This window comes from Thunnus maccoyii, chromosome 15 (genome assembly GCF_910596095.1).
Source record: "Thunnus maccoyii chromosome 15, fThuMac1.1, whole genome shotgun sequence".
In the NCBI taxonomy this organism is placed as follows: domain Eukaryota; kingdom Metazoa; phylum Chordata; class Actinopteri; order Scombriformes; family Scombridae; genus Thunnus; species Thunnus maccoyii.
In genome coordinates, this window is record NC_056547.1 from 13,294,915 (window position 1) to 13,319,651 (window position 24,737).

General features: G+C 38.2%; 2 protein-coding genes across 2 annotated transcripts; one reads left to right on the forward strand and one right to left on the reverse strand.

The window, feature by feature from the left end:
• The first annotated feature begins 1,554 nt into the window (after positions 1-1,554).
• Positions 1,555-20,935, forward strand: tuft1b (tuftelin 1b). Its single transcript, XM_042435261.1, has 13 exons — positions 1,555-1,975; positions 2,883-2,942; positions 14,679-14,753; positions 14,845-14,943; positions 15,052-15,126; positions 15,341-15,406; positions 15,997-16,086; positions 16,925-17,035; positions 18,581-18,801; positions 19,182-19,287; positions 19,603-19,686; positions 19,932-20,026; positions 20,161-20,935. Exons 1-13 carry the CDS (start codon positions 1,865-1,867, stop codon positions 20,231-20,233), a joined length of 1,266 nt encoding a protein of 421 aa, XP_042291195.1. The 5' UTR covers positions 1,555-1,864; the 3' UTR covers positions 20,234-20,935.
• Positions 20,936-21,475: 540 nt separating this feature from the next.
• LOC121912811 (protein C1orf43 homolog) lies at positions 21,476-24,265 on the reverse strand. Its single transcript, XM_042435259.1, has 7 exons — positions 23,992-24,265; positions 23,800-23,901; positions 23,358-23,466; positions 23,202-23,255; positions 22,743-22,909; positions 22,583-22,641; positions 21,476-22,291 (listed from the first exon to the last, which is right to left on the reverse strand). The coding sequence occupies exons 1-7, from the start codon at positions 24,052-24,054 to the stop codon at positions 22,084-22,086; spliced, it is 762 nt and encodes a 253-aa protein (XP_042291193.1). The 5' UTR covers positions 24,055-24,265; the 3' UTR covers positions 21,476-22,083.
• Positions 24,266-24,737: the final 472 nt, after the last annotated feature.

Consider the following 24,737-nt stretch of genomic DNA (forward strand, 5'->3'; position numbering starts at 1 on the left):
TGAAGATTTGAAAGACTCATCAACAGGCTTCATCAGTTCATCTGAAACTTAAATAGATTTTGGTAACACATTATAATCAATTGAGAGTAAATCAAATTTACAGAGCAAAATTCCAAAGAGAAGAAAAAGTCAGATTTTATTGAGGAAAAAATAAATAATCTGTCTGCCGGAGTGAGAGAATACTTGACAATAGAATGAGTGTTTGATTATTTCAAAATAACATGTCCTGTGTCAATATCCTGGTCTCAGATCTATATTGTCTTTCTTTGCTGCTTGTCTGAGAAGCGATAAGCAGTGTGTTTCCTTTAACTCTGGCTGAGTTTCACCCTCAGAGACAGAGAGTCTCTAATCCTTAGTTGGTTTACTGTAATTACTGAAGACATCAAGCTGTAATCACAACTCCTCCTCATTCAACTCCTCTGTCTCTCTCTACTTCTCTTCTGTCTTCCCAGGGTCGAGACTTTTCCTTTACTCTTTCATTAAACTTGCTGTTTTCTTTTATTTTTCTGAAATTGGAAATATTCAGTGATCCATAAGTATAGCTTTTAATGTGATGGCTACACATTACCATCAAGAAACCTGTGAGCGTTTATCTAATCACATCCAGATTTGTCGTTCAACACATGCTCAGATGACAAATGATTATGCGTGAGAAAATGAGCGGTGGCTTTTACAACTTGGGAGATTGACATTGTTCATGTTTCTAAAAGAGCCTGCTGGTTGTGAATTACAAAGACAATGCTGTACTGTTACTCTGCTTATCCATCCTGTTGTATCCTAATTTACAACTTTGAACTTGAACATAAATAGGCTTAAAGTAGTAGTTCTGGCTTTTCCAAAAGCATTTTGTATGATTTATGTCAATTCCTGTGTGACATTCAACCCTTCCGGTGCAAACATTAGGTTTAAAATAACTTCCTGGCTTCACATTGAACAACATACAAAGATGGCTACAGATCTAACAATGTCTAAGCCATTAATCTATAAAACCAATGTGTGTATACTTTGGGCTGGCCTTCTGATTATGTGTCATACTTACCAGCCACATATTTACCTTAAGACGTGGCTCACACAAAGCAGATTCTTGTAGGTTATTGTATTTCAGTGATGTGTACAAAGTGATTACTTTTATTTGGGTGTCATGAAACAAATATGCTCATGTCTGATGTCAAACACAGCGGAAGAACATTGTGGAAAAATAATGAAAAAGGCTTCTACTGAATGGTTTAACCAGATTTGGGGATTAGATTCTTGTCTTTCCTAAATTTCCTTTCATTTTGTGCCACACCTACCCGAAACAAGCAAGTATCAACAGGAAAATACAGGATGTCGTTACTTTAGTTAAATTATACCCTCACATATTACAACATTTCTTCAACAATTTATTATATGAATCATGTTTATAACATATTGATGCTCCAACTATTGAGTTAGGTCATAAAAATTAAGTCTTATGCAGCATTTTCCTCAACCAAAAGTCATCCATTATTCAACAAATATCACAATGTTCTTACAGTGTCAAATGGTGAAAGTAAGACACTTTCTGTGGGCTGATGTGTCAAACTTCATGTCACTAAATTTGCAAGCCATATGCCACCAAAGATAAATCAGTTCAGCTATAGGCCTAACTAGAAAATAAGTAAGAGTAAGTGGGAACAGAGTCACCTGACCTGATGTGACAGGACTGTTATCAAACAGGACTATATCCTATTTACAGGTCTGACAGAGAATTAGCTGCAGTGCAGAGGAAATAGATCACAGGTGCTGTACTGTAGGTTCACAGTGCTGCAGTGTTACTAACGGAGAAATTACTGGAAAATGAACGATATTCATTGAAATCAGGACAGATGAAGAGCAAGTGCACATGGGATCATTCTGGAAGAGGATCAGGCAGGTTACTGAGGACAAAATGCCGTGGCTCAGCAGCTCTCACACCAAATGTCTGCCGGATGGAGGAGTCATCAGCTTCTCTGAGGTCAGACAATTTATTTCAAAAATCATTGTCATCCATAGTCATTTGTAGATCCTCAGAACAAATGAGACATTTTGTTTTGGTTTTATCACCCTATACTCTGCTTTTACTTTACAGCATGTTAGCCACTTATGACGCATCTTGAAGCATTTTATCAATACTTTTAATTTTAGGCAGACATAAATTACCTTGCATGGAATAAAGCCTTTTTGGTCTATACTGGTAAAAAGAGAGATGTTTGCATATATTTGTATATACATGTTCCTTGTCAATTAAGTCATATAACAACATCAATTATAAGAATAAGATACAGTAAATTACCACCTTAGATCAGTTTGCATTCAAGTATTGTATGTGCAAAATAGCTAGTGGATTACATCTATGATTAAAGTGTCATTGTAAATATATATGAAATACAGACAAATTTGACATACATATAAATTAAAAGGGTGATAAAGATGTATGTCTGTACAGAGAGATAAGATATGAAAATGATTGAAAAATGAAGAATATAAGCAATATACAAACAAGTTAACAGACCTGATTATAAAACAGTACAAAATATCTGCAACAACTGTCTACATCCTGATGATTTATGCTTCAGTACATTCCATTTAAATAAGTTGCAGGCATGTTTAAGACCTGCAGGGTTCAACTTTACTACCTGGACAGAGAGAGAGAGAGAGAGAGAGAGAGAGAGAGAAAGAGAGAGAGAGAGAGAGAGAGAGAGAGAGGGAGAGAGAGAGAGAGACCTCCTGGTGTCTCATCCTGTGCGTTTTTGTTATTTGCGATGAGGAAGTGCAAAGTTTTACTCAGTGGCAGACAGGGATTGATTTTTCCAGAAACCTTCAACACCTAATTTCTCTTTCATTTTTAATATCTTGGCTTCACTTCGCTTTCTATTGAGAAGATGAGTGGTGGCGTGACGCGGACGCTGAAAAATGGAGAGGAGGAAAACAACAGAAGTAACGTGAGTGATGAATAAAAACTGTTTTTACCCAAAGTGAATTATATATGATACTCAATAATACTCTTCTAGTTACTTAACCTCACTTTATGTCTCCTGTGGTGTTTCACAGCTGCGACAGATAACGATAATTGGTTAGTTTAACATCTGGACTGTCCTGGTTTACAGAAAATATATCAGTAGGCTACATCCTGAATGTTTAAGTTTTATTTATTTAAAGTTTTGGACATATGCTCAGTTTTCTATATGAACTTAAAAACTCTAAGAAACACTTTATGAAAATGACATTTTCACTTGTAAGAAAGTCCTACAGGCCTCTTAAAATAAAATTATTAAGTGACACCTGCAGCAGAAACACACTATTCACTAATCATATGACGTCAAACATGTAGAGTCCCCACATGATCCCACGTCAATATATTAACTCTACTCACAAGTGTCTTTTGGGGATCACGTTAAATTTCAACAAAACTTACGTGAATGCAGATAGAACACAGCACACTGTGTCATGTGACATGTATATGTTGTTACGTTGTCCAAAAGCAAATGAGATGATCATGGCAAACAGCTAACATTATCTTTTACAGTATGAGCCTGACAGGATGCAGTATGTCAGTCTGACTTCTTCAGTTTGACATCATTAAATCTTTTAATATCTTCAAGAAGCAGCTAAATTTAAATTAAATGACAGTTATTTAAAAGAGAAGTGAATTAAATTGAGTTTTCTTGCTGATATTCCTTTATCTTCTCAAAGATAAAACTAACCCTGGCCAGGAATTCACCGGCTATTGTTTGTATGCTCAAAAACAAATACCTCTTGCATGTAAGCTATTTACAGCTGCAACGATTAATCGATTAATCAATTAGTTGATCGGCAGAAAATTGATCTGCAACTATTTTGATGATCACATGATCGTTTTAAGTAATTTTTCAAGCAAAAGTGCCAAACATTTGTTAATTCAAGGCTCTCAAATGTCAGAATATGTTGCTTTTCTTAGTCATAAATAACAAACAAAATAAGACTAATAATTTGATAATGTCACCCTGTGCTGTAGGCACTGTGATGAGCGTTCTTCACTGTTTTCTGATGTGTTATTGACCAAATGATTCATTAATAAATCAATAAAATAATCTGCAGATTAATTAATAACTAAAATAACTGTAAGTCACAGCCCTAAAGCTATTATCAGATATCACATATCATAAAATAGTCATGAAGGTCAAATAGCAGGTTCAACGGCAGTATAAGAGTGCAAACGTCAGGTAACTTCTCCATACAGAGTGACTTTCTGTGTTACTGTATACGTGGCACTTTCACTGAAACTCTAACATGCTTTTTGCCTTCGAAAAAATAGTGTGGAAACCCATATCTGCTCATTTTTAACGTGTTTACACTGAAAAGAAAAAAAGCCAATTTACCACACCGGTCACTCTTTCACAGCAATACAACCGGCACAGTCTTGAACGCCCTTCTTCACACGTCATTAGGAGGAGTATGAAGCAATTATACCCTGCAGCCATGATTTTATTGCTTAAAGATACTGTTAAGTTTCAAACTGTTCTAGAACATTATTAATTCTGTTAGACGCTACATTGGGAAAACAGTTGACCACACATTCTGGAATGTAGAATTTACCTAGAATTCCATGCCAGGAGTTCTGAAGAACTCATAAAGAAAGTTGCCAAGGATCCTTGGGTGATAATAAATATTTTCTTTAGAAGCACAGTGTTGTTTTCATGCCTCTGGCAGTTTGATAACAGAAGGTTTTAGTATTTCCTCTTCTCACTTGCAACCTGTCTTATTATAGTAACATTTCTTAGTAACATTCTTTCACAGTTTGTTGCACAGTGAATATTTTCATTATACATTTCCTTGTAGGTATCAGAGTGTAACAGATATTTATAGAAGTGACAAAAGAGAGTTTAAATGTTACATTTTATACCTTGCTATAATGGTTAAAGTGATACATTTGCCTAAATCATCGAGTTATTAAGTGTTATGTCCCATCCCCATCATGGCATCGTACAGTATGTGTCAGAATGGTGGCATGAATGAACAGATTATTGGTTTACACAGATATCCTGGCAGGAAGTCGTGGAGGAGTCGTGCCCAGACAAATGCACTCATGTTGCAAATGGATTTTTGGCTGCTGCCAACTTTGATGGTCTCCAGCAGAGATAAAACATGAAAGAATAAATGATTAATGGTGAACTCCACTAGGGAGGTTTCAGACCTCTTCCTGGTTTCACAATTTGGAGGAGATGGTTTTTATTTATTATTATAAGTGTGTGAGTGTTCTGATGTTGTTTAAGGCTTTAAGACTGAGTAAGGGTTTGTCTCAATCAGATTGTTACAATTAATTTAAGATGGCTAAGGAATATTTTTGGTGACTGACTGTAGAGGAATGTGTTGTTTTCTCTGAGTCCAGTGATCTCATTGTCCAACATGAGCTTTGACCGCTTTTGCATTCTGCTCTACAAACCTCACAGCTTGCTATTTCCACTGGAGAAACCAATTTCACTCCACTTAAGCACATTTAAGAGTTTAATAGTTTTTGTCCTGATCTTGACAAGAAGAATTTAACTTGATCTGTGTGCTGTGATGGTGTGAGAACGTTCTGGGAAAAACAGTTATAGTGCAAGAACGGTCTATGCAAGGATATTATTAAAATAGCTTAGCTGGTTTATTATGGGTTTTTTCGCCAACTCTACTTACGTGGCTTACATGTGACACTGCTGTATGTTTACACTGCTCACAACAAAGGGATGAGGAACAGAGTAGCCTGAGAAATAACAGAGTGTTCAGTGCACACCTGCACAAATTGGATGTAATGTAAAAGAAACATGTACAGTAACGTGTACTGTATGTTAGATGCAAAGTCATACATTTGTGATATAGTAGAGGTGAAACTATTAGTGGATCAACAGAAAAATAACTTGGTCAACAACAATGTTGATAATCAAATAAGCACTTACATCATTTATCAAGTAAAAATGTCAAAGATTTGGCTTTTACCTGTTTTATATTATTTTAAATTGAATCTCTGGGTTTTAGTTGGACAAAAAAAGCAATTTCAAAGTGCTTCTGGGAAAAAGTGACAGGCTTTTTTCTTTACTTTTCGACATTTTGTAGACTAAACAATGAATCATGCATCAAAAACAATATTTGAAAGATTAATGAATTATGAGGTCAGGTGCCCAAATGAACACTGACATGTTTTCTAGCTGTAATCAACCCTCCTGTTCATACTGGCCATTAGAAGATCCCTTCATAATGCACTTTCAATGTACGTGATGGGGGAGAAAATCCACAGCCCTACCTCTATGCAAAAAAGTATTTAAAAGTTTACTTGAAGCTAATATAAAGCTTTAGTCATACAAATTATTCAAATCAAGTCAGTATCTTTCAAAGTTTCTGTCTTTTTGTGCAAAATTCCCTCTTTGTTACAATCCTTCCACTACAGCTAAACAGGAAAACATTGTCAGTCGAGACACAAAGAGGGAATGTTTTTACTAAAAATCCTAACTGTGGAAGACTTAATCTGAATTTTATTTGACTAACTGAGACAGCTGAAGCCTCATATTATCCTCAGATAAACTTTTAAATACATTTTTGCAGTGAACACACTTGAAAAATTGTGAAGCCGTCCTTTAAGCATGAAGATACATCCTCAGTAATAAAAGTAGGAGATTTAAGATCATTTTAGTGGTTGACGTTTTCTTCTGTGTGTACAACACAAAATAATCAGATACAGACACATGACCACACAAACTTGAACGTATTTAGACTGCGTGGCATCTGACTTTTGTTTGCACACTTGGGTTTACACTGCACACTCAGAGCGTGCCAGCGACTGTTATATAAAGACGCTTCATTAATCTCTCTTATATAACTCACACCACACATTCCTCACAGTCCTGCTACCAACCGCTGTCAGCCTGTGGTAGATAAATGAAGCCTTCCTTATTCCACTGTTGTATCTATTGGTCAATTATTGTCTGCCGTGAGACATTTATTACTGTATATTTACATACATTTAGGCTACACTAAAGTATCAAGGTGAAGGTTTAACTTCTTCACCCAATTGCTGTGAATGATTGACTGCTGACGTTTTAGACTGTTTGATTAAGAAATTTGGTGGACCTCTGAATCGCTGGCCACATCTTTTCAAGAATTCAAATAAACCGTGGACACAAAACAATAATTCAGGCTATGAAGACATTACACGGCCCTCGAAACATCATGCAGTTTAGATTCACCATCAACAAACGTCTTTGTATAATCTGATCAGTGGAAATGTTCCTTCCAGTTCTTTCCATTGTGTACTTGGCATTGCAGTCCTGCAGGGGAGGCTCCCAACTATGTGCCTCCTTGAACTGGCACAGTAGCTCTCTGACTGGAGAACAGTCTCGAGGAAAAAGGGTTGGGCAGCTGCTGGAGCCTCACCCAGCCATGTAAGGCAAGACAGCCGTGGCTTCCCATGCACTTAGTCACACACTCATAGACGGTCTGGATCACAGCTCCCAGATCACTATCAGGAAGAGACTCTCACACCTTCGTCTGCCCAGGTAGATATCAGAATGACCCCTTTATGACATAAAAGTAAAGACCTTATGTTTGGGTTTGTAGAGTGTGATGTGCATGATGGTACATGTGGTTGTAGTTTTGTCTGTTTTTTGAATTGTGAAATGTTTAGCGATATTCGTTGGGGTATGTCATCATAGGGAACTTGTCATAGTGAAGACATACATGTTGTCCTTTTGTGCATTATCATTATTTATACAGCAGACAAGGCACTAAAGAAAAAGTGTGAGTTCATCCACATCATACTTTATTTGAAACACTGGGATGAAAACATTGTCATTGATTTTTTTTCAGACAGAAAGCAACCTTAAATCTTCTTAAAGCACCTCGTTTGTCAGTGACTGTCTTTGCTCTTGTTGTATGGGTGACACCTATCTGCACTGCTGACATTACATAATCAGAAGGGAAGAGTTTATAAATAATGTGTGACGTCTTATTGTCTGGAGAATGACTTGCTGATATCAACAAGTTAAGTTACCGTGTTGTTTTAAGTGTTTTATGGTGTTTCTTATCATCAATTGCATTTGTAGTCATGTTGCTTGGTGATAAAACTCTCTATGTTTTGACTGAGATTGATGGAAGTCACACTTTGCTGTCTGAACACTGTTGTGTACTGGTGTGGGTGCAAATAGTGATATACTATCTGTGAATCTTCACATAATATTTTGTGGTCGTAGCAACTATGTGATGAATTACAGTTTGTCAGAGTCACTCAGTGAATAGCTTTATATATTCAGTTGGTCGCCTTCGGTATCAGTCAGCCTGGACAGCTGAGTGCATCAGTGATATCATCTCCAAACCGGTAAATGGAGGAGTGAGCAGCTCCATAACAAGAATTGATTTGTCATGTATTGATTGCTGGAGGTCACTGACAATACGAGGATGCTCTGCTAGCCTGGACACTGAGGTGAAGCGGTGATGTCACCTCCAAACATCAGAGTCATGCTGGGCAGATTTGTAACTGGCTGTTTTCGTATCAGCTTCAGGTCTGATCCCATATAGACGACATGCTCTGAATAACTGACAGTCAGAGATAAGAAGATATTATCTCCCCTACTGTATGCTACTGTATTCTTTGCTTAACTTCTCTTCAGATTAATTCTTTACCACCTTTTTCTTATGTACTCTGCTCTGAACTAGACAAATTTTTATTCTCTAATCAGTTTTACATCCCTGTACTTTAGAGAGCCGAAACAGTCAGTTGATCAACCAAAAATTAACTATTATTAACAATACATCAACTATTTTGATAATGGATTAATCATTGATGTAATTTTCCAAGCAAAAATGACAAAGTTCTCTATTTCCAGCCTCTCAATAGGAAGGATTTGCTGATTTTCTTTGTCTTATGTGACGATAAACTGAAAACTTCTTTAGATTGAAGGTGGTAAAAAAAACATGACATTTGAAGACATCACTTTGGGCCTTAGGAAACTGTGATGACCATTTTTCACCATTTTCTTGCATTTTACAGATTAATTAAATAATCAATTAATTGAGAAAATAATCTGCAGTACTTTATTATCTAATTTGTGTTCTACTCTGATTTTTTTAAATGGTGCTATAAGCAGGAGTAACAGAGTACAGCAGCTGTAGCACTGCCTTGTGTTCCTGCCCCAGTGTCTGATATGGTGAAAGCAGGACACCAGAGACAGAAAACAGACTCTCCCTCAGGGCTCGCTGCTGCTGCTGCTCAGTTAAAGAGCTGATCTGTGAAGAGAAATATGAATAGGCGTCCCCAGTGGTAGAGTGTTTACCAGAATGTTTTTTTTAACACCTCATTTGCGCCTCTGTGTTTTCCCACTATAACAACAGTTTCACACCAGTAACGGATGTCAAATCCATTAGAAATCACTTTATTGCAGCGGACTAAAGGAGACACTTTAATGACATGTGAGCACACTTTGTGTGAAATAGGGCAAAGCTGTTTTGACCATCATACCTGCTGTTTGATGAAAACCACTGATCATGGTGGTTTCTGGTTGCAAAATAAGATTCATATTAAGATACAACTGACTCAGCAAACTTAATTGTTTTGTTGCTGTTAAATTTCATTGCCATGTCCATTCCAACAGTATGCACTATTTGCAGTGTGTGCATGCAACCGAGAAGCATGCAACTGACCAAATAACCAGCTGTCATTTATATATTACTGCACACTATTGCATTGAGGGTTTTCTTTGTATTGAATACATTAGATGTTGCTAATGTATGCATGGTATGTTATGCATGACATGCTAGTAAATTTGTCTTTTGATCTTATCAAATTCATGAGAACCTGTGTTACGTATACACATGCCCCAGAGGGAGAATCAATCAACCATGATGGAACAACAGCTGAACACCTTAATTGCTGGTGTAGATTTTATCTCTAAAGCTGTTTTTCTTTAAATCCGTTAAACCAAGGGGTCAACTGTAGTGTGAAATGAGTTTACAGACACGGAAACCCAGGGATACCACTCAACCTTGCAGCCATAGTTTTGAATTGAATTTTTATTTTTGAATAAATTGAATTTTATTGATAATAGAATTTTTAAATTTTCTAATCTAATCTGATTTAATCCAATGTAGTACCTTTTCACTCCCCTGTATTGATAAGTATTTTATTCCACATTGACTGACACAGAGCAGTCACCTGTCAACTAATCACTTTAGACATAGTGAGTAAATCCATTCAGAAACATGATGTCCATAGCAACAGGGTACCTTCACAGTAAAAGGTGCTCTCAGCAGCTTTGTAAATTGGTCTTAAGAGGAACTATTGCTAGAAATGTTTAGCGTCATTTAGGAGTCCCAGTGGTAAGATAAAATGTGAATTTGTCCCCAGAAAAGTTTGGGTTTGCACGTGGTCATGCGGCAAAGAGAAGGTATTGATTAGAACAAAGCAGAAGAAGTTTTAAATTGAGTTGATATGACAGTATAACCTGCTTACTTGCCAAAACACCCTCACATGCTCATTCTCCTCATTGCATGTATATTCTGACTGAAGTCCTCAGTTTTTTCTTGTCAATACATGAACTGCAGGGTCGTTACATCAGGACTTAACAACAGCTTACATAACAGTTGGACAGGCCAGGACCGAAAAAGTATGCAGTGATTAAATGTTTAATTGCATCTTGGAACACAATTAATGCGCAGGCCATTTGGGCTCTAACATCACCTAATAAGCACCGTTGGTAGGAGTGGTGGCTAATAAAACTCTCTTTCATCCATTAATCATTTGTTGGCAGCGAGTGATGTTGACCCCTGTGCTACTAGATCATTGCAACCTGAGCAGTCAAGCATTTTTAAGTGATAATGCATAAAGTTTAGTGATACATTTGATGATAAGTAGACATTAACTCTGGTGCTCAGCATTCAGAATATAATCTTATATTGGAGTCAATGTAGGCTACAGTTTCTGATATTTTTGAGGACCATTAAAGGCATCTCTGTTGCTACTGCCAAACTCATAAAATGCAGCTCTTGCTGTGCAGCAGAGGATTATCCTACTGGGCCAGCACATAAAAAAGCTTTAATGAACTTAGCACAGACTTTTGTATGTATTAATTTGCAATTTATGAATCCCAAAACTATAATTTTAATTTTATAGATATTGCAACCAACTCTAGTTGTGCTCATTTTGAAGCTCTGTTGATGAGTGTCAGCCAAATGGAGTGAATGCCAAAGAAACACATAATTGCGTGTGGAGAAGTGCAGAACATTGTGTTTCTCTGTGTCCCAGGGTGTGTCTGCCCTACCTCTTTGTCTCTCTGGGACAGAGAAGCCCTCAAGCTGCCGCTCTTTCAGATTGCAGAGTCAAATTTTAGCCTGCCTGTCACCGCCTCAGCTCCGATGGTTTTCAAACACCCAATTACACACAAAAGAACTGCCATTCCAAGCTTAACCATTTAGCTTGTGTTTGACAAGCATATCAGAGAGCTGGTCGCTGACGTCAGTAAACAAATGTGTTTCTCACATGTGGCGTACTGGGTTGCACGTCATCTGTGTGTCCTAATGACTTATGGTAGGCATGTTCACACACACTCTCTGAAACCATTAACGGTTTACAGGCAGGTTTTTACGTGTCACAGTGACACACACACACACACAAAGAATAGAACAAGTTTAAAGCACACAATGTATCATCTACAACATTTATTTATTTCACTAATTTCTTAATATTTGATAGGGATTATACACAATGCTCTGCACAAAGGCGATATCCATTTTAGCTTAACACACACACACATTACAGCACTATTTGAGTACTTCCTCTATAGTAAATTATTAATCTTTGCCAATAATTAGATTCACTCCTGCATGATGTAACAGAGTATTTGCTTAACTTTTGACCCTTCAGCATTACTCTGCTGTGGAAGAACTTGTGTATTTTTTGTTAATGTTGAACAAAATGATAAAAACAATGTTGTTGTTCTGCACATTTCTCATTCCATCATGATTTGCAGGCATCTTACATCACATGTTTGTCAATTGTCATCAAAACTGCAGACAGACTGTAGTTGTAACTTCAGAGCTTTTGTCCAGGATGTTGCTTTTGTGCCGAGTTATCACATAGATCTTTAACATTCAGCTAAACTTCTGATCCATTCGTGTTTACGTTACCTCCCATGGATGCATGGCTGCACTGCTGTGGTGTTACTTGGAAGCTGGATACAATAAGCGGCTTTTCTTTAGAAATAAGGGGTGATTGAAAGAAGCATGTTTGTTATCTTATGTTCTCGGCTATCAAGTGTGGAAAATTACATATTCATAAAATAATAAAGGAACAATTGCAAAACTCTGGTATGGATACAGTTTACATTCTTGTAGTCTTTGATCATGAGTTTGCGTGTGATTTCACAAAATCATGTGCATACCATAGAAGTTATTATTGCAACAGCATCTTCACACTTAACGTTGACAACAAGCTGTGGTATGTGGAGAATGTGTCACTGCCTCTTTATTATTCCCGCACTGTAATCACAGGTGTCATTCTTACAGGAGGCAATTAAATGTGTGTAGGTGGGTTTATTAAGTGTGCAGTAGCAACACTGTGGAGCAGTTTAGTGGGTGACATCAGCCGGACATGGTGACATTAAAACATGTGATTTTGCAGAGGGGAACTTAGCGGTTATTACTTCAAGGCTGTGAAAATAAAATGTGACATCACATGATTTAAGACAGATGGGAAAAACATCTGGTCCTCTTGTTTTTGATGTATTATGGAAGGATCACACCTGGCTGTAAAACCTGTAAAAATACTTCTCTGAGAGGAAAATAAAAAGCCGCTTCTGGAAAAGACATTTTTATGACTGAGGCTGTATTCTTCAGAAGAAAAACAAATAAACATGACTTCTCTCCTTCTGTTTTAGCAAGAATTTACTATAGACTGTTATAAACTTTATAGATATTATAATCTACAAACAAATTCAACAAAGAAGTTAATATAATTACAGTCCAAGCATCTACAGAACATTTTGTTCGCATTTCGTTTTGCTTTTGGCTATAAAATTATGAGCCATTTGTGCAGCTCAGTTCTTCATCTGATTGCTATCTAACGTAATCTTTGGTCAACGCCCTAAAAAGGGTAATTAAGGCCACTGATGATCGCACTCAAAGAAACACCACAATACGATACGATACGATATTGATTAATTCTTCAGCTTGTGTAGTTTGGAGGCTTCTGTAGACTCTTAAGAGCTACAGTTTATATATACATGCATGCAGTGTACAAAACACGTACTGTATATACTGTACATTTGTGCCTGCACATCTTCAAACACACAACAAGATGGTGATAAGATCAAAATCACTGGCAGCTGTGTTACATAACTTATCTGCACCCGGCCTTTTATCCTTCACCTGAAATTAATTTCATTCGTCAGCAGGTTGATTTGTTTTCTTTGCGTATTCAGTCAAAGAGTAACACAATTTCTCTGGAACCATGACTCCAAATACTTAAATGGGTGTTGCCAAGGAGGATTATATGCTCAAGGCAAGTATTTGTTAGCTTTAGGGAAAGGTTGATTGTTGAAGTTGGTATTTTTTACCTTCCCATGACATCATTGAGTTATCAGGTATCTCATAAACAAATTGTTTGTTTGACTTTAAAACATACTGCAGTGTTTTGTCTTACAGTTCAAGAAAGTCTGGGTTCTACAATTTGTACTTTTTGAATGCCAACATTTGATCGTTGTCAGCGGATGATTTTACAAGCTACATAGATTAAGTTCTACATTGTGAATCAGTTACACTGGATTGGAGGATGTGAATACACAGATATGATCACCACAGATCATTATACACTTCCAGTGAAAGCATATGGAGGTATTTCCAGGTTATCAGGAAAATATCTCAAATATCAGTCAACAAGTAATTCAGGTGAAGCTGGCATCCAATCAAAAACAACTTATTATAACAAACCATAGAATTAAAAAGAAGTCAGGATCCAACAAAGGGCACATTTAAATGCAAATGCAACAGTGTGAAAGACTACTGGAAAAAAGTGGAATAGAATAGAGCACAGACCAGACCAGTCTAGAATAGTATAGGAACTATTTCAATACGCATACCCTCAGACCATAGAATAGAATCAGAATAGATTACACATACCTACACAATAGAATAGAAGAGACCACCAAGCTCAGTCTGTGGGTCAAAAGTAAATCCGACCATCTGGATTTTTCTAGAATTGCTGGTCTGTTTGTGTTGCTGTTGACCCAAACTGTTTTCTCCGCGATACATGAAAGAGAATTTCCACATTTTCTGTTTTTTGTTGCCAAGGAGACAAAGTTGAGGTTGAGTGACTCAGTAGTCAGAGATATTTTGAGAGTTTGGGAATTTTTGGCTACACTGGACAGTACTGGTTTCCATTTCTCATTGACTGGAGTGGATTGTTTGGTCATAACCACAAGACGTGGGCCCAGAGGATACACTGGAAATGTCCCCTCATTGTTGGTTGCTAAGCATTACAGTCTAAGTGTGTGGTATCTTCAGAAAGGGGAAGTTTTTATGGTTAACCCCCCCCTCTCTGCTCCACCCACTCTTTCACTTGTGCCTTTCATTTATAGCCCCTCTCCTTTCTCTATACCAGTTCAGTCTTGTCTTTCTCATAATCCTCATCCCTCCATTTAGTCATCAGGTTCCTTTTATCCTCTCATCTTCCATTTCAGGAGAGATGCAGGTGGCTTAGACTCACTCGACAAGATCAGGATCAGTCGGGAACCTCGGAGCGACACAGCAGCAAGGTACAAAGAGGGAAATCATTTAGTTTCTAAATGAATGAAAAGAAAAACTATTGGACGGGACGCTTACTAAACATTTTTTTACTGAACGTAGGAGAGCAGCATAGCAGTAGTGCTGCCACAGAAACCAGAAAAGCAGGAAGAAACACCTGAACTCATCACTCCCACAGACGAAAAAGTTGAAGTCATCAAGGTGAGTGAGTTTGTTTTTGTGTAGTTGTGTTTGTTTGTGTAGTTGTAGGCAGGTCGAGCACCTTCACGCTTGCCTGCACTAACACACTCCCGCTGTCGTGTCATCCAGGTTTACCTTGAAAACCGTCCAGAGCCAGAGGAGAGTGTAAGAATGCTAACAGACGAGATGTCGCAGATCCAGGAGGTCAGTGCGAGACAGACAGAGATGAGCAACATTTCCCTGAAACCACATATAGACAATGACTCAACATTCAGCAGCTAGCGGAGAATTTAGTGTGTGTGTGTGTGTTTGTTTTAGGATAATGTTAAGACCCAACTGGTGAGGTTCAAGAAGGACAGTGTGGCGTTTCTTCATAACATGTTTTTAATGCATGATGTGTGTTGTTTTTTATACATAGGTGAGGTACTGTCTGAAGTCTCTGAGAGAGCAGATGGCCGCCAGACAGAGCAGCAATAACAACAAGGTACACGTCCCCCTGCATTAAAGTTAGAGATGCCTTAGACAGATCATCATTTGGGCAAGCAACAGAAAACGCATCAATAAACAGCAATTTTACTAATCGATTTATGACCAAATAAAGAAACACTTTCACCAATTTAAAATAAAGAAAGTAAGAAAGTACAGAAATGCTGCAAGTTGAACACAACATAGCAAAAGTTTCTGGGTCTAAACCAGTCTAAACCAGTGTACACACTGACCACTTCCACTTTCCAACATTGATGCGGGAAAACAAGTTACACAAGTTTTATTATTTCCTGTATTATAAGAAATATTGATAATTGTGTTTATTTATTTTATTTAAAATTCCGTTGACCTGTAACTCAATTCTATTGTTGCGTACAACTTGTGTTTCTTAATGCTGTGTATGTGTTGTCCAACTGGTGTGTGTGTTTCTTTATTTGCATGTATTTTCATCTACATACAGCATTTTCTTCTAGATTTAATGCATGTTTTTGTTTTTTTCATTCATTTGCTGCAGTAGTTGCACATTTTAAGAGTAGAAGGAGAAATACAGCACTAACTTCACTAACCGGCCGCTTCTTTCTTCTTCAGTATCCAGTCAACGGCTACAGAGTCAATCGGTCCAGCAGCCGACCAGATGTCACCAATGGCAACACTGTTTTCATTGAGTCAGACGTTCATGTAAGCTAATCATAACTCAGCCTTCTCTAACATCTTCAGAAGAGTGTTTGCTGTAGTTTTTATCATCTGATTATTGATCGGTTTAATTTGAATGAACCAGGGGAAAATGGCTGCATTGTGTTTACAGAAGCCAATTTCAACTGAAACCAGTTTGAATACATTCAAATTTGTATTTAAATGGCAGATATTACAGTCATCATGGAAAAACGTCTCCCCCTCCAGCTGTTTCGCACAAACACCAGCCAGCTGCCTGCTGTTCGTAAGAAAAAGGGTGCCAGGCTCTCTGAAGCTGATGACAAAGCTTACCACACACACAGTGCTGAAGGCTTTACTTATATTCTGACTAATAGTGTGCACACACACACACACACACACACACACAGCGCAATATCCTGTTTCCCATGCATTATTTGAGACTCAGCACATCATAATGCCTCCTGTAACGCAACACCATCATCCTACCAAGGAAGTAGTGTCAGAGCAGGGTGTGTGTGTATTGTAGTTATACATACCCAGTGACCTGTGTGTGTGGTATGTAGGTAAACTGGGGTCAATTTTCACTGCCCTGTATTCTAAGTTATCTGTCAGATTGCACGACTTTGATGCAATGTTTGCACTGTTTGTCTGGCAAGATAAAGTATTTTACCCACTTTACTTTACAGCGTAAATGATTTTGTGACCTCAGGCAAGATTAAACAACCTTTCTACACACATAGCATATGGCCTGTGAGCAGCCTCTCTTATCTGTTTGTTAGTTCCTGCCTTGCCCTTGGGTTCAAGTAGTTTGCCAGATTAAGCCTAACTGAGAGTGTCACTTTCTGTCTATCTGCCCTCTCAGGTCGGGGATAATCAGGAGGAGAGTGTGAGGCTCAGGGAGGCGACCAAGCGTCTCTATGCGCAGCTGAAGGAGATGGAGAAGAGGCATCAGGAGGAGCAGGAGAGACTACAGGTTAGTCTGCCAGATAAGTAACATGACACGCCTCCTTTTCTTCAGCTGTGACTCACTCCTCTGCTACTCAGCTCTGGTTTCTTTAATCGTCCTCATTATCTGTCAGTGTTATCTTTGGATTTCATCCTTCTTCCTGTGATCCTCCACTGTTTTGGTTTTTTCCCTCAGTACATTCATTCATTCATTCATTCATCTGTCAGGTCGTGTAGGGACACGTGAATTCTCTGTGGTGACTAAGCTGCATTTTACAGATGCTCTGTCACATGCTGGGTGAGGTCAAGTGCTATTTATCTTTATTGTGTTACTGGCACCAACATTATATTGATAGAACAGGCGAACACTGAACCATTTAGTTTTAATTATAACTTGTCTTCATTTATTTTGTTAATCATAAGTCCTTGTCATTGGCACAAAAAAACTTGTGATTGAGACAGGATTAAGTAATGTGGGCATCATAAAAAAGCAAATATTATCACACAAACATCTACAGTATAACATCTTAAAGGACCATTAGGCTGATTTGACTTACTTAGGCATTACCATTACTTAGGCGTATGTTGGTGATGTCATAGTGTTGTAGGGGTGTGAAAACACTAATCAAAGACTGAACGAGATATCAAACACCATGCAGTCTTAATACAAGGTCTAATCAGGCGATGTGCGTCATAATATGAAAAGCAAGATATGTTGTAAAAGTGTAATACTATAAAATATATAACATTCTTTACTGTTCTCTACTGGTGACAGTATTACACGTTCTAAAATACTGAGCATTGAATAGTTGTTTCTTTACTGAGTAGTTTGTGGAGCAAGACAATTTTTTGAGTCAAGACAATAAGAATGGATCTTTTTAACTTTTAATATTTTTATTTTTTCGTGGTAAACCTTTGAAATGGAGTTACCTTCTTCTGAAGATTTATTGACATCAAACTCATTATCTTTACAAAGACTTTTGCTCAGTGGTGGTAATTTAGGTGTGTGGGGACTTTAAATCTTAATCTTTAAAGGATAATAATAATGATTTCAGTTACCAATATTACAATTTTGGACCCCATTTCATAATTTTGGCCATTATTCCTATTGGTTATAATAACATTGTACTTAACAAGTTAAGACCGGTAATACGACAATATCACAAAAACATAAGTAGTCCAATGATCACACAGGTGTTTAAACAAACCTGCAGGTTAGCCAAATTTATTTTGAGGAGGAAACAAGCGCCAAGTAAAATTATGACCCAAACTGTTTGTTATAAGCGCCCATCACCATTTACAGACCAACATCTTAGTTTAATTTAATGTACTTGCCACAGCGCAATGAGGAATTATTACTGAAATTTGTGGTGTTTTCAGCTTTACATCATAATAAAGTGGTTTCTTTGTTCATTGTTGGTGATTATAATGTTACCAGATCCAGTAGCAATGATGGCCCAAAATTATGAAAATGAGACCCAAGTTGTAATGAACCTTGAGGAGCGTATATATCACCACAACATATCATATAGAAAACCCCAAAGCAATCCTCATTCTGTTGCTCCCCTTGCAGGTGGAATCCAACGAGTACCATGTCCGTCTTGCTGAGCAGTCAGAGCGGCTGAAGAAGGCAGAGAAGCAGTCCGAGGAGAGAGGTCAGAAGGTGGAGGAGCTGCAGCGCCTGCTGGGAAGCATGGAGATCGAGAGCAGCATCCTCAAAGACAAGATGGCGTCAGGGGAGGCAGAGCTCCTGCAACTTAAAGCAGGCAGGCAGGAAGAGGGGAAGGAGCAGAGGTGAGATGGGAAAAACTGTCATTAACTAGTTAACTGTTATTGATTGTTTTTGTTTTTAACAAGCCAAATCTCAAGGAAAAATATGAATATTAAGAATATAAAGTATATTATTTAACAAACAAATGTTGTACACCATTTGTTTTTTTAGGAACCCTGCCAATATGGTCAAATTCATCAATTCAGTTCAATTCATATCATCTAATATGAATAAAAAATGAGTAGTTTGTAGTCGTGGCAGTGCCAGTAATATACAGTAACTCGCTCTAGTCAATTAGAAAACATGTTGTTTATAAGAATATTTTTCTATTATATATTTATTATATCAATCTGCTTTAGGTTGCCAGTGTTTTCTCATACAAAATGTTCATGTGTGTTTGCAGGTGTGCAGAGCTGGAGAAGGATTTGGCCATCCAAAAGGAAAAGATTCATCACCTTGACGACATGTTAAAGAGTCAGCAGAGAAAAGTCCGCCACATGATCGAGCAGGTATTTACGCATGCAAGCCTGTTGTCTAGCAGTGCAAAGTGCACAGACACACCCCCGCATAATGTAAATGATCTCTCCAGTGCCGAGAAACGCACAGGAAGCCATCAATGAGGAAATTAGATTTCGAGAAGGCAGACACATAAAGGGGTAATTGATTTGAGTGAATGGAGCCAAGCGGAAACGCGTGGTGAAACAGAAACTCACTTGTCATGAATAAGTGATGCTGCATCTGCTCCTGTTTGGAAAAGTGAGCCGTGTTTCTCTTGAGCATGTCTCATTATTTGTTTGTGTGTGTTTGTTTTCTCTGAAATACAGCTGCAGAACTCCCGGACAGTCATCCAAGAGAGAGATCGAGTCATCAGGGATCTGGAGGAGAAGGTGGCTTTCCTGGAAGCTGAGGTCAGGAGCCTCATATCCCTGCTGTTAAAATATGAATGATTCCACTAAAAGCTTGTTATAATACTTACAATACATAATTTGTTTTTTTCTAAATCCTTTTTTTGCTTAAACTAAAAGAACTGTGTTTTCCATGTAGTTTAAAAGGTGAAAAGCTGCATGTAAAACCTTCACACTTTTCTGTAATTGCATCCTGCATCTGTGAGCGAACATACATTTTAGTAACTATGTCCTGTTTCTGTCTGCAGAACAGAGAAATGCATGACCACATGGAGTACTTCCTGGGTGGCCAGGACTCTCTGGACCTGACACCCAGCGAGAACAAGCAAGAGGTCGTCTATAGGTGAGTACTCACTTCCCAGTTTCCAGTCCTGCAAATTTTTCTACTCACATGATTATAAGAAAACAGTCACATTTTAGGCTCAGATTACATCTCCTCATAACACTCATTAATTTTCACTTTTTCTCTCTGCACAGTAAACCACTCACACCTACGACACCGACCAACAAGGCCCTCCCGTTCATCAAAGTCATCGAGATCAAGTCCTGAACGGAGTGAAAACCAAAGGAATGACAAGAAGTTAAAAAAAACTGTGTAAATATATATTTAACCACCTACCAGTGTGTAAAACGTAGGTCTGCAGTGGTTTAACAGACCTCATGGTGACAAAGCACATAGGTCTTTAATTAGCACCTTTTAGTAACTTTCAGGCTGTTCTGCATCCTTTCTCTGGCTTTCTCACCAAACAGACTCTAAACAAGGAAAGTAAGAGGGAATTCAAACTGGGATCCGACGGTAGAAGGAATCCTAAAAAGGGAACCAGGAGGGAGATGTGCAATGCAAAGAATTTTACTCCACTTCTTAGACGATAAACATAGACACAAATCTGTACAGTGTGTACTTTGTCAGCAAGTCTTCAAGATGCAGCGGCAGGAGCAAGACTTGTGTAAAATTCCCTGTGTTGTAAAGTTTTCCACCTTGGACTTCTTCAAAATCTGAAATGAGCTGCGTCAACAGGTCAATGTAAAAGGTAGGTCGAAATTAAAAACTGTTCTGTAAATATTGTAAAAGTCTCACTTGGACAAATGTACAAATAGTCATTTTGTGTTGATCGTCTCAGCACTTCTTCATACACACCCTACTCGACCAGAATCCTAAGCATCAGGGGTCAGGGGTCAAATTCCTCAGTGCTTTGCACCACATTGCCATCGGCAAGCATGCCGTTGGCAATGTCAATGCTGCAAATATGATTTATGTTTAACTTAAATATATTTCTCTGACAGTAGAGTAGGTTGAATATAATGAGTTAAGAGTGATGATACTGTTTCATATTTTGGACTTTTGACTTCATTTATTTTAGTTATGTTGGAAAATACTTATTAGAGGCTTTGTGTAGAGATAGAGGATAGTTAGTATCATACTTTAAATTACTATCCTCGCTGCCAAGTGCTGCCTCAACACATTAAGTATCCAATTTTGTGCTAAACAGTTGCATATTTAATAACAATAACCTCTCACATAGTTCTGCATTGTTTGTGTGTTTGTCTTTGACATAATTTACATTGCAGTCCAGGATTAACTTTTTTTTAAATGTAACAATTTACTGTGAACATTGTAGATAGATTGAAATGCTGTTTGTGTCCATTTATTGTAGACTTGGTCAGGTAAATAAATTTTATTTAAATGCTGTAAAAGACTAGTATCTGACTGATTTGTTGGACTTTTATGGTCTCTGTTGCTGCACCACTACGCCACCTAGCGGAAATATTAAAGACACTGAATATGAGGAACTGGGTTGTAAGGTTTTCATCTCAAACCACAAAACCTCACATAAATACAAATCACACAATATCACTTAAATAAGTTATCACATTCCATATAAATATCTTACATCCATACAAACACACAATGAATCAAAAAGGTACATTCATATTTACATTTGAGTCAAAACAAAAATGAATCCAGGTCACTTGCTGTTAGTGTTGCCGTTTACAAAAATGACAATGACAGTGAAAAACTCGCCTGGTGGGCTACAATCATATTTGTCTTCCCAACACACTTATTAGGTCCAAAATAAGAACAAAGGCCTTGTGTCAACCATGTGTCCATAAGAGCTTCACCATTATCAGAGAAAAAAATCTTGACTGCGAGATTTTTACAGTTGATATAAAATGACATCTACGTAATTCTCCTAAATTACTTGAAAAATATTGTGTATGACAATGCTAACGACAGACACTGCCCTATCTGAGCGTACTGTAAGGAAAAGTCAAGTCAAGATTTTTCACCACAGATGAACTCAACTTGAAAACAGTCTTTTTGTATTCCAGTGTAACCGCTCTGCACACATGGATACACACCGTGCGTACATTTTCAGGTCAGTCTTTAACAACAGTCTCTCACAGGGTGCTCTCCAGTGTGTTGTAGTTGTCTTTGAAACTTTTAAGCTCCAGAAAGTGTTTGGGCCTTTTGCTGCGCTGGCCGGTGGAGGGCAGGTAGGTGACCTGGATGGTGGAGGGAGTGCTGCGGACAGGAGAGCCTGTCAGGTCCTTGGCTGCTGACTGGTGATGCTGGTCCAGGCTGGTGGTGCTGGAATAGGCCTTCACCCTGAGGGGCAGAGAGAAAAGGGGAATTACTATAGAATACAATAGAAATACGGTATATTAATACTAGTACAAGTAATCTTATACATGGAAATAATTGCAATGTAAATAGCAGTAACAGTATGAACAGCTATAGTGAGAACAAAGTGTTTGAAAATGTCATGTCATGAGCTTAAAAGGTCAGATGAGCAGTCAGTGCAGGAAAACAACTGATGAAGACGATAACAGCTTGGTCTGTTAGAGTGAGCAAACATTTCTTCTAACAACTTTACCAGACAAGTACAAAAGCACTTACACATCAGCTAGTTCATCGAGAGCCTGCTGGTATTCAAGAAACTCAGCTTCCCCAAACACCTGAAACAACGAGTTAAAAGTCATTTACAGCAGCTAATAACAAAGATGTTGAACTCATTTCATCATCCATCAATGTCACAAACAAATACGCTCGTACACACCCCAGTCCCGTGGCGAGCGCTGTCGTAGCCCTCCAGCAAGCGGTCAATGAGCGCGCTGCGGCTGCTCTTGATCAGAGAGTGAGAGTTGCGCAGCTCCAGCAGCCAGTTCCTGAAGTTGCGTCCAGTAAAAGCACTGGGACTGCGGCTTATCTCCAGCAGAGGAATTCCTGTGGTGAGAACAGGAAAGAGAGAAAAAAAAAAGTGAAGATTAAAACAGATGAAACTTTAATGCTTGTCATGCAAAAAAACTCAATTTAACTCAGAGATTAATCTAACATATGATTACAAAAACACAACGTAATGAAGACAATGTTTACGTTTTAAAGCTGTTGGAACTGCTGCCTTTCACACAAGTTGTGAATGAACTGTGAGGATGATGATGATGATGATGATGATGAGTGAGAAAATATGTAAGAATAGCAGCTGCAAAACTGAGAAGCATTAAAGCGTATCTCTCACCTGAGTCACGGATGGCATCCAGAGCTTTCATTCTGTACAAGTAATTATAGCAACCTTTAAAATAGAAACAGATGTAAGTTACGTTACGCAATACAAGACAATTTCAGCTTCACAGAGATTCAGGTGCAGACAAGATGAACTGAGAGAGTGACTGACTGATTTGTGATCCTTGCTTCAACCTGTCGTCTTCTTCTGACAGGAGACGAGGTTCAAAGCGGATCTCTTGCACCTTGGACAGTCTGAAGTCGATCTCCTCCCTCAAACCCTGTAAATTAAAAAAAACAAAACAATGAACTACTGCACCGAGAGAAGCTTCGTCTATTATTCCAGCTTGTGAAGGGCTCATTGCATGGGTGGAATATGCCACACGGCAATAAATGATCTTTATCAGGTTTTCATCCGGGATGTGATGCAATGAGTCCTCCACAAGATGGAATAAGCTCAGTGCACCTGAATTATCCAAACAGCACCTGTATGTGACAACTACAAAGACCCAGCAGCACCTCCACTCCATTGTCCTCAAGCCTGGCATATTGTTGGCATATTCTCTGACAACACAAGAGGAAACGTAGCTCATACAAGGGGAGATTCACGTTACCTTAGGTGCATTGTGGCCGATAGGTGCATGTGGTCCACGGCGGGATCTCATTGCAAAGCGCATGATTTGCCTCTTGACGAAGATGAACAACAGCACAAACACCTGCGCACAAAACCAAACTTTTCATTTCAACAACAACAAACGAGCGTTTAGCTGCAAGCAAAAACACGACTATAGCGTTAAGTTGCTTACCAAGCTGCCATAGGCCATGACCAGGACAACATTAACCCCTGATAACGGCGATGATTCTGCCATGTTTATGTCGGCTGTAATGTTACCGTTTCGGAATGAATACCCACTGCAGCGCACACTACAAATATTTAACTCGTTGTAGTTTTGAGAATATATTTCCAGAAATAAAACTAAGCGGGATCCATTATGTTACTGCTCTTGGTTTTCAACTACATCCTGTGTGATATGCGCACTTTAGCTGGCTAAACATGCAGTGCGACAGTGACCATTGGTTTACGACGCTCCGAATTACCGTAATAACTGCGTAAGAAGGACCAGTCAAGTCAAAACAAACCCCTGGCTTCTCTAGTTTTAAGATCCCCATCCAGACATGTTGTAAAACATTTAAAATATTCTGCTTGGAATGATAATAAGTGTCTAATGTTTTTTCCTAAAAAAAAAAAAAAAAAAAAAAAAGTAAAATTACCTCATAAAAACCTTAAAATTCCATCTCTTCGTTCTCCCTCATTGAAAAATCCAGAGTCATTGAATATGCAGATATTGTTCATAACAAAAGTTTAACTGCTGGACAAGAGATGTTTCCTCCTTAAGTGAAAAGTCTGTTCTCAGCGGCTATGCACTGGAGGCTTCAAGTTTCCACATCACACTCAATTAAGTTGCATAGATTAGCCTCCACATACATCATTCTGCACAGTGAAGTTCAAACATCCAACTGTAGGATCAAGAAGAAAAATATATTCATGAGT